The following is a 13377-nucleotide window of genomic DNA, read 5'->3' on the forward strand; positions in this document are numbered from 1 at the left end:
TTCACCCGACATTTCACTTACTACCAGGGTAAGTAGTACTTACAATCTCAACTCAGGATAGATATTTTTCCTGAACATTTATGGGCAAGTCAGAGTTTCAGAGACATCAGGGTTTAAAATTTCCTATAATTCACTTTTCAAACATTTTCCTGCTATTTTTTGTGTGTCATATGTCCTAAACATATTGATGTAGAAATATCAAACTTTACTTTTCCAAGAGGGCCTTTCATAGGTTTTGAGTGGATGCATGTAGGCATTAGAGAAAAATTTAAAGGGTGAATGCAAAACCAGATACATATCCAGACGTGTTAAAAAAACACACACATGTAGTATATACTTATTCTTTTTAATTAATTTTGGACGAGGCAAGGAAACACAGCTGGTGACATGGATAGGACCAACCTTAAGTACACGAGCTACGAGGGAAACTAATTTTACTAAGTGAAAGAATTGCAGAGAAGGTTTGGTGATTTAACGTATACACTCAGGGACCAAATTATTACCTTGTAAAATAAATTATCTCATATAGTGCTCTTTGTTTAAAAAACAGTAATCAAATCCAAGTACTACAGTGTGAGTGTTATCTAATATGCTTACCCTTGGCAATTCATGATACCAGCTGAAAACATCTATGCCAATTAGTGAGAAGATTCTAGCCAGGGGTGGAAGAATTTGTTTGGTGATGTAGTAAGTAGCATTCAGTCTCAGGTTGGTATCTTGTAGGACCTCAATGGGCCGCCTCACCAGTTGTATAAGAGGCAATCCTGGCATGCCATACACAATGACATAGGGTACTCGTTCCCCAACTCGTGGCTCAGAACGATGGTCATATGCAAGCATCCTCCTGTTTAAAAGAAAAAGTCCTCAGAATGTATCTTAAAATTAAATACTAGCAAGTGAAACAATTATGTATTTAAATCAGGGCATCCAAACTTGACCTAACTGAAGGTCATATTGACAGCTCTCCCAAAGCCTAACAAACATAAAAAGGAGCATGCTGCAAGCTGTCTTGATCTTTAAGACACAGTTCTGTTCTACATGAAATGCAGGTCCTAGCAAACTATGCTCCATCTTGATCAAAACAGCTCAGTCTCCAGAAGTAATAGGAGGGTGGCCATAGGCCATATTTGGTTTGCAAGTCACCTTTTGATGACCCCTCACTTGGATACTTTACAAAAGAGCTGCTACTATACTAAAATGGGCACAAATGTCCAGAGTGCAAAGGACTTTACATTCTTCAGCTAAGAGTTTTTGGTATCGATTTTTATTTTACTGGGAAAAACATGACTAAGTTTAAGAAATTTTGTACTGTATATAGGGAAAAATGTAAGTGATTGGTAAAATCTTTTTAACCAGTTCATACGCAGCCTACCTCTTGTTGACAAAAAATCAGCATGGTGAAGTACACACTAATGACAAGTGGGATTGCTGTTTCATATTCCAAACTTTGGCTGAAGAGAGGCTTATTGGTATTAAAATAAGAGAATCCACTAGCAAAATTTTTCTATAAAATGAATCTCATGCCAGTGAGAGGCACCAAATTACCTTAGAGATTGAAGTCATTTATACACAGAACAGGAAAAACAGTCAGTAATAGCATAGGCTTCACTACACTGCCTTGACAGTAGGTCCTGTTTCTGACCTCGAGTGACAATCTCTAGTAATAAGAAAGAAATTGGGTTTCCATGACTATTCAATCCTTGATCTCTCTTCTGAGACATCCAACTAGGGTTAGTGCTAATTGCTATGGTGGTTTGTGATGCAGACATCTGCCCTCTGAGAACTGAGCTGAGAACCAAAACCAGACACACAAAATGTTAAGGGAATAGGTGGCTGATAAATCCACAATTAGCATTTTTAGGCTTCTCATTACCTTGTGATTTCTAGGGCTGGTACACAGGCTCCAGGTCTGTAAGCAGAACTCCCTCTATATTCCTTTGCAAAGATGAAATCTTGCATGCTGGCTTTGCCTTCTAGTAATTTCATGCATTGATTCTGAACATACTGTTTGATCTGGCTTATGTCACGTGTTTCAAATAGCAGCTTGATAGAACGCTCAAGTATCTTCAAAATAAAAGAAGAGATGTGAAAAATCTGTATCTTCTCATTCAATATTAGTAAAAGGAGTTCATTATATAGAGAAATATTTCATAATATATATACAGTAAAACTTAAAAAATATTCATTTAACAAAAACATGTATACATTTTTGGTTTTTTCCCTTATAAGAAACCCAAGTATCTTTCTTTTTGTTTTTATTTTCCAAAGCAAAGAAAAACTTAGAAAGAGCACAACTATATGGAAATTATATGACAAATATACTGCAAATGCCACTACACTATTTAGAAATATTTTTCTTAATTTTGAAATAGACTATTATGTATGATGCCTTTCAGTGTCCTCCTCTACTCTTCAAAGTGCTAGATAAATGCACTGTATGGACAGCAGTTTCTCAGTTTATTTGAGACTAACAATATTTTCCAAACTTTTTTTTTTTCTTTTCTCCCAACACATATTTTTCAAATGAAATAATTATCCATCACTTACAGAGTCATCAGCAAGGAGTATGTTGTGGCAATAGAACAGAAAAAATAACTGATGTTCTGGCCTTCATCATAAGTAGATCAGCAGAAAGATTAATAAAAATGTTCACAGGATACTAGACAATATTACAAGTATTCTAGTGGAAGTGGCTACATAAAACAATCTTTTTCTTTCTAACACCCCATTTTAGTCATTCAACTTTTTGGTACTTTCACCTTTTAGGCTCACATTTTCCATGCCTTGTCTCTGTCTGAAGGTGGTTTTTCAACAGCTGAAGAGTTTTTGAGTATGGATAGAGTGAAAAAGATATTATCCCACTGCAAAAATATTCTTGTCACCTTTTTCTATAGAGTAGCTCTACAGAAAAAACATCTTGGGTTAAAAGATAAAATATGGCATGGAAATAACCCTTACTCCGGAGGGTGTTTTTCTTTGTTTCAGAGGAATCTGGTTTTAATTTGACTGCGCATGAGCAGCTGATTCTTTTTTTTTAAAACAAATTTAAAATTCAAAGTTGGATAAACTAGCTGTGTGGTGAGAAGTGCAGTGGAATAGCTACTATTTGGCAGAGACACCCCCTGAACACCTGGAAAGGTGCAAAGCATTTGAGAGGCTCGTGATCACCTTGAAAGGGGAGAAGTCCCAAGGATGGCCTTCTGCAGACTTTGTAAGGACCTGAGAGAAGGATCATCTAGGCTCTAATGAGTGAATGCAATGAAAAGTTCTGCATAGTTAAAGGTGGGATGTTACAGTGTCCGTAATACCATGCAGCAGTCCTCAGTTCAGTTCAGAAATTCAGGTCTTGCACTACTTGTGCCAGAAACAATGGAGAACAGAGACTGATGATGTCTCCAGAACTGCAGTGAACCAACATAATGTATTTGTAGCTTAAAAGAACATGTGTGTATTTTACCTTGGTAACAGCCGGACAAGAATCTCTTCGAACTGTCTCTATGCCTTTTGCATCAAATACTGGGTCCTTTTGATCCAGTGTTTCATACATGTATCCCACATACCTCTTCTTGGTTTGCAAGACACATGGCAAATACACCTGTAGTGTTGAAAACATGTAGCCTCTTTACATTGGTATTTATTGACAACATAATAGGATTGCATGTTTAGAGGTTTTTCTAAGGAATTGTTAATTTTAACTTTTTTACTTTTGTTTCATCACAAAAACAAATAAAAAGTAAATTAAAGGAACATGAAAGGTCCACAGAGAAAGTGCAGGTTCAGATTGTCATTCCATACTTAACTTACCTTATATTCTATCTAGATATTGCCACATGAGATATATAAACTAAGGACTCTAATATTCTGGCACACAAAGTCACACACAGTACAACAATGGTGACCACTATTTTGAATTCTCTTGCCATTCTAGTCATAAAGAAAGGTTACTTACCTTACAGTGATTGGAGTAACTGGAGATGTGTGTTCCCTTTGGGTATTTCATTGTGGGGTGCACATGCGCTCCATGCTACAGAGACTGAGATTTTTCATTAGTAGTGTCTTTTGATCTATGTTTGTGCCCTACATTCCTCATGCTCCAAATCAAGGGTACAAGGGAGGTGCAGGCCTACCACCTCTTCAGTTCCTTCTTTACTGCAAATCACCTTAGGAAAAGATTCCAAGGAGAGGGGAGGGAAGGTAGGTAGTGGAACACACATAGGGACCACACATCTCGAAGAACTCCAGCAACTCTACAAGGTAAGTAATCTTCCTTTCTTCTTCAAGTGATGGTCCCTATGTGTATTCCACTGTGGGTAATTCACAAGCAGTGATCACTGAGAAGGACAAACTGCAGGGATGTTGTACTGAAGGATGTATCTGTTGAAGAAGTTTGTGAAAGCAGGAAAAGTCTAGTAAAGCTATGCATAGACCTCATATTGCAGCTCTACAGATCTCCAGGAGGTGAACACCTTGAAGAAAAGCCACTGAGGTAGCCTCAGCTCTGGTCAAATGAGCCCTTGAGGGGCCGGGTTCTCTGTAAGTTCATGGTAAAGCAGGATGCAACCTGAAATCCAGTGAGAAAGGTTCTGTGAAAAGATTGCTTCCTTCTTCATCTACTCAGCAATGAAAAGGAGTAGTCTAGGAGATTTCCCAGAGAGTTTTGTCCCAGCAGGTAGAAAGCTAAGCTAAGGCTCGATGGATATCTAGAGAATGAAGCTTCTTGTCTTCTCTGGTGATATGAGATTTTTAGGTAGGAAAAAGGTAGGTGTTTGACCTGATTCAAGTGGAGTTCTGAAGGAACCTTTGGAATGAACTTGGGGTGTAACCTCAAAAAAACTTATCCTTATGGAAGACCATGTAGGGAAGGTCTTCCATAAAGGCCTCAAACTCATCTACTCTTCTGGCAGAGGCGACTGCAATCACAAAGGCACCTTCTCATAGTTGGAGAAGGGAGCATAAGTCTAGAGGTTTGAGTGGAGGATTCAAGAGTGCTAACAATAATAAATGGAGGTCCCAAGTTGACATTGGTTTTAGTACCAGAGGAAAGGTTCTGGCAAGTCCTTTCAAAACCTCACAGTGGTAGGGTGGGTGAAGAACAGTTTCCCACTGGAGGATGGAAGGCATTAATTGCAGTCAAATGCACATACAGCAAGCTGAGAGATAGACTCGACATCTTTAGAGAGAGGAGGTAGTCCATGATGGTAGGGAACTCATGAGTCCTCTGGAGATATCAAATGACATTGGCACCAGATAGAAAATCCACTTTGCAGCATAACATTCACTCAGAGATTTTCCTGCTATAACTGAGGAGGGATTCTACTATCTCCAAACATGTCCCCTTTAAGCCTGTCATACATCCAAATACAAGACTGTTAGATAAAGGGATGCTGGGTTGGAATGGGTGGTCTTTTCTTGTCCTGAGTCAACAAAGAAATAGCTGGATGTGTGTCAACAAAGAAATAGCTGGATGAGTGGATGTCAGGCCATCTGCATGATGCTGATGAACCAAAACTGCCTCTGCCACCAGTATAACTGACAGTTTGTTCTGCTTGATTTTCCTCAAGGTAAGAGGGGAATGGGTGGGGAAGCATACATTGGTGGCTCTGACCACTGTATGAAGAATGGGTCCCTGAGCTGCTTGGAAAGAGTAGGTTGGGCATTTCTTGTTCTCTTGGGACACGAAGAAATCCCACGATGGAAATCCCCACTGCTGGAAAATACAATGTAACACCAAATTGTAAAGTTTCCACTCATGGTCTCCACAGAAGTGCTACTGAGAGTTTCCACTAAGGAGTGCATTGCTCCTGGGAGGTGTACTGCCATGAGGGTGATCTGGCTTGGATACACTAATTCCAGAGTTCTGAGCACCTCCATGCAAAGGAGTGGACTTCAATCCTCCCAGTTTATAGATATAGTATACTGTGGTTATATTGTCTGACATAACGTGAATGTGTACAGCATGGATGAAAGGCAGCAACCTTTTGCAGACTTCATGTACTTCCTGCTGTTCAAGGAGATTGATGTGAAGCTTGGATTCTCGTTAGGTCCCATAACTATTTTTGTCCAGATCTACTCCCCAGCCCAGTAGGGACGCATCCATAATTATCTTCTTCACGGGTGAAGCAGGAAACATAGGGAACCTCTATGAATACAACTTCTTTGTTTTACCCACCAGGTGAAAGATGCCAGAACACTGTGGGAAGCTGAGACTCTTGTCCAGATTGTCTCTGCTTGGAGTGTAACCAAGCCTCAAGGCCCTGAAGATGGAGCTTTGCAAAGGGTGTCATATAGGTGCAGGAGGCCATGTGATCTAGTAGGACTGCACTGTTGTCTGAGGCTCTGTCAAAGCTGGGTGATGAGGTCTCTCAGGGCTTGTAATCTGTCCTGGAGTAAGTAAGCTTTGGCTGTAGTTGAATACAAAGTTATTCCAATAAAGTCTATAGTTTACGAAGGTACTTACATGGACTATTCTAGCTTTACTTGGAGTCCTAAGGATTGAAAGAGGCTGAGAGGAAAAGGACCACCAACTATACCTCCCAGTATGACTGACTCATGGGCAGCTGGTTGTCACAGTAGGGAAATACTGGGGTGCCCTGGTGATGCAGATATGCCACCACCATGGATGGCACCTTTGTGAAAATCCTTGGGGGCTGTCAAGAGACCAAAGGGAAGCACTTTGCATTGATAATGGTCTAGGCCCATTGTAAAGTTCAGGAACCTCCAGTGCGCTGGGTGAATGTCTATGTAGAAATAGACATCTTTCAAAACAAGAGCTGCAAACCAGTTGCCTTTGTTTAGAAAGAGGATTATTGAGGCCAGGGTGATCATTCTGAATCTTGACCAGCATATAAAGATATTCAGTTGTCTGAGATCCAGACTGCCAATTCGGAGGGGAAAGCAACAACAAATATTGCACTTAGTGGGAATGTGGAACTACCCAAGCTGTATAAGCAAACGTCATGGAAGTCACTAATCGGGATCAACTGGAGACAGGCTACATAGACTTGAAGCAGGGATCTTGGTCATTCTAAGTACTCCAAATGATGGAGGAAGCCCCTTACTAACTAACACTACAACTAGCTAAATATTTAGAAAAGGTAAACTACAGAAAAAGCCTGAATTTGAAGCAGGAACGCTAATAAAGCTGTGGACACTGGAGGGATTCCATCTGAGACTACAGGCAGTAGAAAGGAACTGAAGAGGCAATTGATCTGTGCTTTCCCTTATGCCCTCAGTTCGGAGCATGAGGAGGTACAGGGCACAGGCATGGACAGACACTGCTAATGAAAAATCTTCTGGTCTCAGTTACATGGAGCACATGCGCACCCCACTGTTGACTACATATAGGGACCATCACCCAAAGAACAACCAGATTCTCAATCCTGTTTTATTGAATTGTGCTGTCTCTCCTCAAAAAATAAGTTAATTTAAAATACTAAATGAAAGAAAAATCTCAACAATATAGTGGCCCTTGAACTGATATAACCCTTACCAATCACAATGTCAACACAATGAGATACATTTATGAAAACAACAGACTTCTACTGAAGATAGTCTCCAGTGCTCTTTTGAACATGCAATAATATTAGAATTATTTTGATCCACACTGTGTTAAGGAACCTATTCTTTATGGGTGGTTGGGGTTTTTCTGGACTCAATACGTCTACATTTTCTCTGCAGACTTCCTCTGACAACTGTAGGACAAGATGCAGTTGTAAAGACAACTGGTTGTACACTCAAAGAAACACCCACAATTCTGTTAAATCACTCATAAAAATCAAAACCTTATTGAACAGCTTAACACCTAATGTGATTAAAGAGATAACATTTCCTATCTGTACATTTGGAGTAAAATGAATTTTCCTTTTACCTTTTCAAATTTCAATTTTACTGGTTTCGGGTTGGTAGCTGTTACAGCTTCAGCAATTTCTTGACCAATCTTAAAAGACTGCTCTTTAGTGGCTCCTTTCAACAGTACAAACATGCTAAAAAGATAAAAGTAGAAATAGGAAGTAAGGACACCATTACTTCAAATTATATCCTGAAATGGGTTTACAAGCTACAATACATTTGCCAGTATCCTGACTGGGAAACAGGGACATATGTGGTTGACAAAATTTGTTGAGATTTTCCAACAGTACTCACTGAAACATCTTCTGCTTCTCATAGCAACCCCTTCCTCTTCAGTTTTCTCTACAGCACTTGATTTTCTTGACTACCTACCACTCCCCGGTGGTTTGTGCACTCCAGTTATTCCACTGAATAGATTTCTACATTTCTGGCTCCAACACATACAGCCCAGACCCAAGTGCCATGACATCAGGAACACAAGATTCTATGCTTTACTAGGATATGAAAGTGCTAGGTTGTGGGTGGCTGAGCTAGAAACAACAAATTCCATATGGAGAAGGGATAAAGACTATAAATGATACTAAATAGTTTATTCAGTAAGGAATTTAGTAGAGAAGTGGCTGTGCAGAAGGGATCAAATTGAAATGGCATTTGATGGGTTGGTGAGTGGCTGGTTCTTATCCACAGGATGACATTTTGTGCTCCAGAAGAGACGATTACTCACTCTGTGCAGTAACTGAAGTTCTTCTAGATGTGTGTCTCTGTGGGTGCTCCACTTCAGGTTTTGACACATCCTCAGTCGGAGATTTCTATCAGCAGTACTCATCTTGGTCGCACATGCATCGTCCCTGTCTCTTGGCACACATGCGACCCAACCTCCTCTATTCCTTTTCTACTATAGAGTCCTTACTTTGAACTCCCAAGTAGAGGGGAGGAGGATGGATAGTGGAGCACCCACAGGGACACACATCTTGAAGAACTTCAGTTACTGCACAGGGTGAGTAACTTTCTCTTCTTCTTCGAGTGGTGTCCCTTTGGGTGCTACACTTCAGGTGACTGTAGAGCAGTGCCTCTGATTGGACAGAGGGGACTTCAGAGTTACTTGAGTCAATACATGACAGTATTGTTAGGCCTATCGATGTGTCCGATCTGGAAGCCTGATCAATGGCCTAATGTTTTATGAAAGTATGTTCAGACGCCCAAGTAGCTGCTCTGCAAATGTCTGAGATTAGTACGTTATTGAGGAATGCTACAGAGGTAGACATTGCTCTGGTTGAATGTGTTTTGATCCCTTGGGGGTTTGCACGTTCTTTTGTTAGTAGATAAATGAATGCACCTTGAGATCCATTTTGATAATCTCTGTGTGGAGTTGGCTGTACCTTTGGATCGTTCTGCAATGGATACAAAGAATTTAGAGGATTTTCTGAAGGGTTTTGTTCTGACTAGATAGAATGCTAGTGCACGTCTGACATCTAGTGTATGTAATAATGCATCTTGTGCATGACTGTGAGGTTTTGGGAAGAAGGCAGGTAGGTGGATTGGCTGATTTATGTGAAAAGCTGGGGTGATTTTTAGTATAAATTTTGGGTGAGGTCTCAGAGTGACTTAGTGTTTGTGGAAGACAGTGTAAGGCAGATATGCCATGAATGTCCCGATTTCTCACACATGACAGACCGATGTAATGGCCACTAAAAATGCCACCTTCATGGACATGTGCATAAGCGAGCACGTTACTAAGGGCTCAAATAGAGGCTTGGTAATACCCTGCAGGACTAGGTTCAGATCCCATGGTATTGTGAGTGCATGTATATCTGGGTAGATGTTCTGAATACCTATACTGAAGCGTTTAACTGTTGGGTGTGCGAACAGCGTGGTGCTGTCGATTTTATGATGGAAGGCGTTGATGGCTGTCAGGTGAACTTTGAATGAACTAATTGAAAACCCTGATTTCTTTAGTTCTAGGATGTATTCAAGTATGACTGGGATTGGTGCGGATGCAATGCTAATGTGTTTGTCTCTACACCATATGTTGAATATGTGTCATTTTTTAAGGGAAGTCTTTCATGTTGCTGGTTTTCTGCTATTTAGTAATATGTGCTTAACTTGTTCTGAACAGTTTAGTTCTTTGTGATGGAACTATGTAGGAACCAGGTTTTCAGGTGAAGCTTCTCTAGATTTGGATGAAGAATCCAACTGTTATCTTGGGATAGAAGTTCATTGTGCAGTAGAAGAGTGATTGGTGTGCATACCAACATCTGAAGTAGGTAAGAATACCAGGTCTGTCTGGGCCATGTGGGCGCTATCAGTATTACCTTTGCCCTGTCAATGCGTATTTTGTGGAAATGAGTGCATGTGTTGCATACTGCACCGAGTTCTAATAGGCTTATGTGAAGGCGTGTTTCAGTTTGGGACCATCGACCCTGGATTGTATGATCCTCTAGGTGTGCCCCCCATCTTATTAAGGATGTATCTGTGGTAATCATAACTGAGCATGGTTCCTGGGAGAAAGGGATCCCTGCACACATGTTGGTGGGTTGTGTCCACCTTGTAGAGAGTTTTTGACTCTGGTCAGCATTATGAGTTTTTTGTTTAGGCTGTGTTTGTGTGCCGTGTAGACAGTTGTGAGCCACCCTTGTAAGTAGTGCATGTGTAGGCACGCGTGTTGCACTACAAACATAGTGTCCTAAAAGTTGGAGACGTGTGTAGTTATGTTTGGGCTGTTCTTCACCAATGATATGATCTTGGTTATGGTAAGAAACCTGTTCTCTGGTAGCAACGCCTGGCACTTAGTGAGTCCTGGTGTGCTCCTATGAATTCCAGGTGTTGAACTGGATTCCAAGTGGACTTTCATTTGTTTATTTTTAGTCCTATGTCTTGAAAAAGTGACACTGTTTGTTGAGTTGCTTGAATAGCTTGTGTTTGATTTCATATTTTTATCAGGCATTTATCTATATATGGGAATATTATTACCCCTTGGCCTGCATAGATGTGCTGCCACTACAGCAAGCATCTTCGAAGATTCCCTTGGTATTGTGGAAAGGCCAAAGGGTAATACTTTGTATTGGTAATAGCTTTCCCCCAGTGCAAATCTGAGGAATCTTCTGTGTGCTGGATGGATTGTTACACGGAAATAGGCATCTTACAAGTCCTCCCACTCCAGTGTGGTTTTATAGTAGATAGTGTGACCATCCTGAATCATTGTATCTTTACAAATTTATTGAGCCTTCTGAGATCTAAGATGGGTCTCCATCCCCCATTTTTCTTCTGGGTTAAAAAGTAGTGAGATTAGAAACCCCTCCCCTCTGTGTTGTGGGAGTGCACTTTCTATGGCACCTAGAAGTAGAAGACAGTTTACTTCTTCTTGTAATAGGTTCTTGTGACATGGGTCGCTGAAGAGGAATGTGGAAGGGTGTTAGGTAGTGGGGACAGAGGTAAATGGGATGGAATATCCTGAGTGTATGATCTCTAATGCCCATTTGTCTGATGTAACAGATGCCCATGTGTGTTCAAAAGGGCGTAGTCGATGTCCAAATTGGATGATTGGTGTCATCAGCACTGGGTGGTGAGGTCACTCAGATCCTCGATCAAAATTTCAGAATTGTCGTTCTGTGAATGATGGTTGTGATGTTAAAGTTTCTTGATTGGTCTGCCATCGTCTTTTTTTGTTACGCTGTGGTTCATAATGTCTTTGTTGGTGGGTGTACTGTTGGTACCTGTATTGATATGGTTGATACACGTATTATTTTCTCATTGTTGCAGGTTTGCATATACCAAGTGTGCACAGTGTGGCTCATGAGTCTTTCATGATGTGGAAGACCTCATCTCTCTTTGCAGCAAAGTTTCACCTTATCAAAGGGGAGGTCCTTTATTGTGGCCTGTAGATCTTTTGGCAAGCCTGCGGAGTGGAGCCATGATGCCAAGCGCATGACCACCGCCATAGCTGTTGTACTCACAGCTGTGTCAGCCATGTGTAGGGAAGCCTGTAAGACAGTCCTAGCCACAAGATGTCGTTTGTCTATGAGTGATCTGAATTGCTCTTTTCTCACTTCTGAAATATCATTAATACATTCTATGATTTTGGAGTAATTGTTGTAGTCGTAATTTGAGGGCAATGTGGCGTAGTTAGTTATGTATAGTTGCAAGACAGCAGATAAGTACACTTTGCGACCAAATAGGTCTAGCCTTTTCCAGTCCTTATCCTGTGGTGTAGACTTATACTGGGGCTGTTTGCCCCATTGATTCATCGCCTCCATAACAAGAGAGTTGGGGGGAGGATGGGTAAAAAGAAATTCCATACCCTTAGAGAGGATGTAATATTTTTTGCCCAACCTCTTACAAGTGGGGAATGGTTGCTGGTGTGTGCCAGATGTTGTTGGCCGGCTCCAATAATGCTTCGTCAATCTTAAGGCGATTTTTGAAAAGGGCAGCTTGTGGTGTGTTTCAGTGACCTCCTCAAGTGGAATTTCCAGATTTTCTGTCTCTTTTAAATAGTTCCTGAAACTGCCTGAAGTCATCTGCAGTTGTGGGAGGAGGAGGTATTATTGCTTCTTCAGGTGAGGAAGATGAGTTATGAATTAGAGGTGATGGTTTCTGCTCAATATTTTCCTCCCTTTCTTCAGTTGTGGTGGTTCAGAAATGGGTGGGACTGACCATGATGGAGATCTGGTTCTGTCCCTATAGGAGCTAGGAAGTCTGCTGTAACCTCTTGTATTAGCAGACCATGGATCCCAGTTGGGCCATTGAATTGAGAAAGGTATGGGTGGCCTGAACCATGGTGGTCCATACCATGAGTGTCTATGATGTCTGCTACGGGACCTATATTTTGGAGATTCGGGAGTTGGTCTGGTAGGTGAGGGATGTTGGGAGGAGAAGACTCCTTTGTCTCCCTCATCCTCATCTCTGCTAGAAAACAGTATGGGGGAGAGAGCCTTGTCAGGTACAATGTGCACTGGGGAGGTATCTGTGCCGAACAGTGGCGACTGTGGTGTGGATGTTACATGTACATCTCTCTGATGGCAATAATGTCATTTTGATGTGTATTTTTGTCCTGGTGCCAATGTCAGTACTGCGATTTTTGTCAGTGTCATAGTTGAGGTCGGTGCTATCATCATGATGGGTGCCATAGTCCGTGTCGAGGTCAGGGTTGGTGCCACTGTCAGAATCAGTGCCACAGTTGGTGATGTAACCGCTGTCAGTGCCAAAGTTAATGTTAAGTCAGTCAGCAGTTCACAGTGACCTGTGAAACTGGTCTTTGTGCCACTTGTTTTGTTGGAACTGTAGTGGAGGAGGCTGGTTTATTTTTGACTCTTGGCTCTGCACCGCAATTTTGTGAGTCTTTTGGTGCCACTGAACAGATGGTACTGGAGGAACCCGATGACTCATATGTACTTAATCTTGGCACCATTGGTATGGCCAAGAGAGATTTTACCAGTGAGTCTTCTTTTTTGCTGGTTCTCTCTAAGGGGGAGTGGAAGCTTGTTTCTGCAAAGATTTTTCTGTGATTTGAGCTCTTCTGGACTCTGACAATGA

At 41.2% G+C, this 13377-nt stretch overlaps 1 protein-coding gene across 1 annotated transcript in view; it reads right to left on the reverse strand.

Moving 5' to 3' along the window:
* REV3L (REV3 like, DNA directed polymerase zeta catalytic subunit) overlaps positions 1 to 13377 on the reverse strand; it is a 214154-nt gene that overhangs the window by 10871 nt on the left and 189906 nt on the right. Inside the window, exons 27-30 of the mRNA XM_067546605.1 lie at positions 7868 to 7982; positions 3458 to 3595; positions 1874 to 2064; positions 598 to 844 (exon numbers count right to left, since the gene is read on the reverse strand). Coding sequence (XP_067402706.1) covers positions 598 to 844; positions 1874 to 2064; positions 3458 to 3595; positions 7868 to 7982 — 691 coding nt within the window. The remainder of the gene's footprint in view (positions 1 to 597; positions 845 to 1873; positions 2065 to 3457; positions 3596 to 7867; positions 7983 to 13377) is intronic.

The sequence above is a fragment of the Emydura macquarii genome, unplaced genomic scaffold (assembly GCF_026122565.2).
Source record: "Emydura macquarii macquarii isolate MOO-44397 ecotype Brisbane River unplaced genomic scaffold, CSIRO-AGI_Emac_v2 contig_1146, whole genome shotgun sequence".
NCBI lineage: Eukaryota > Metazoa > Chordata > Testudines > Chelidae > Emydura > Emydura macquarii.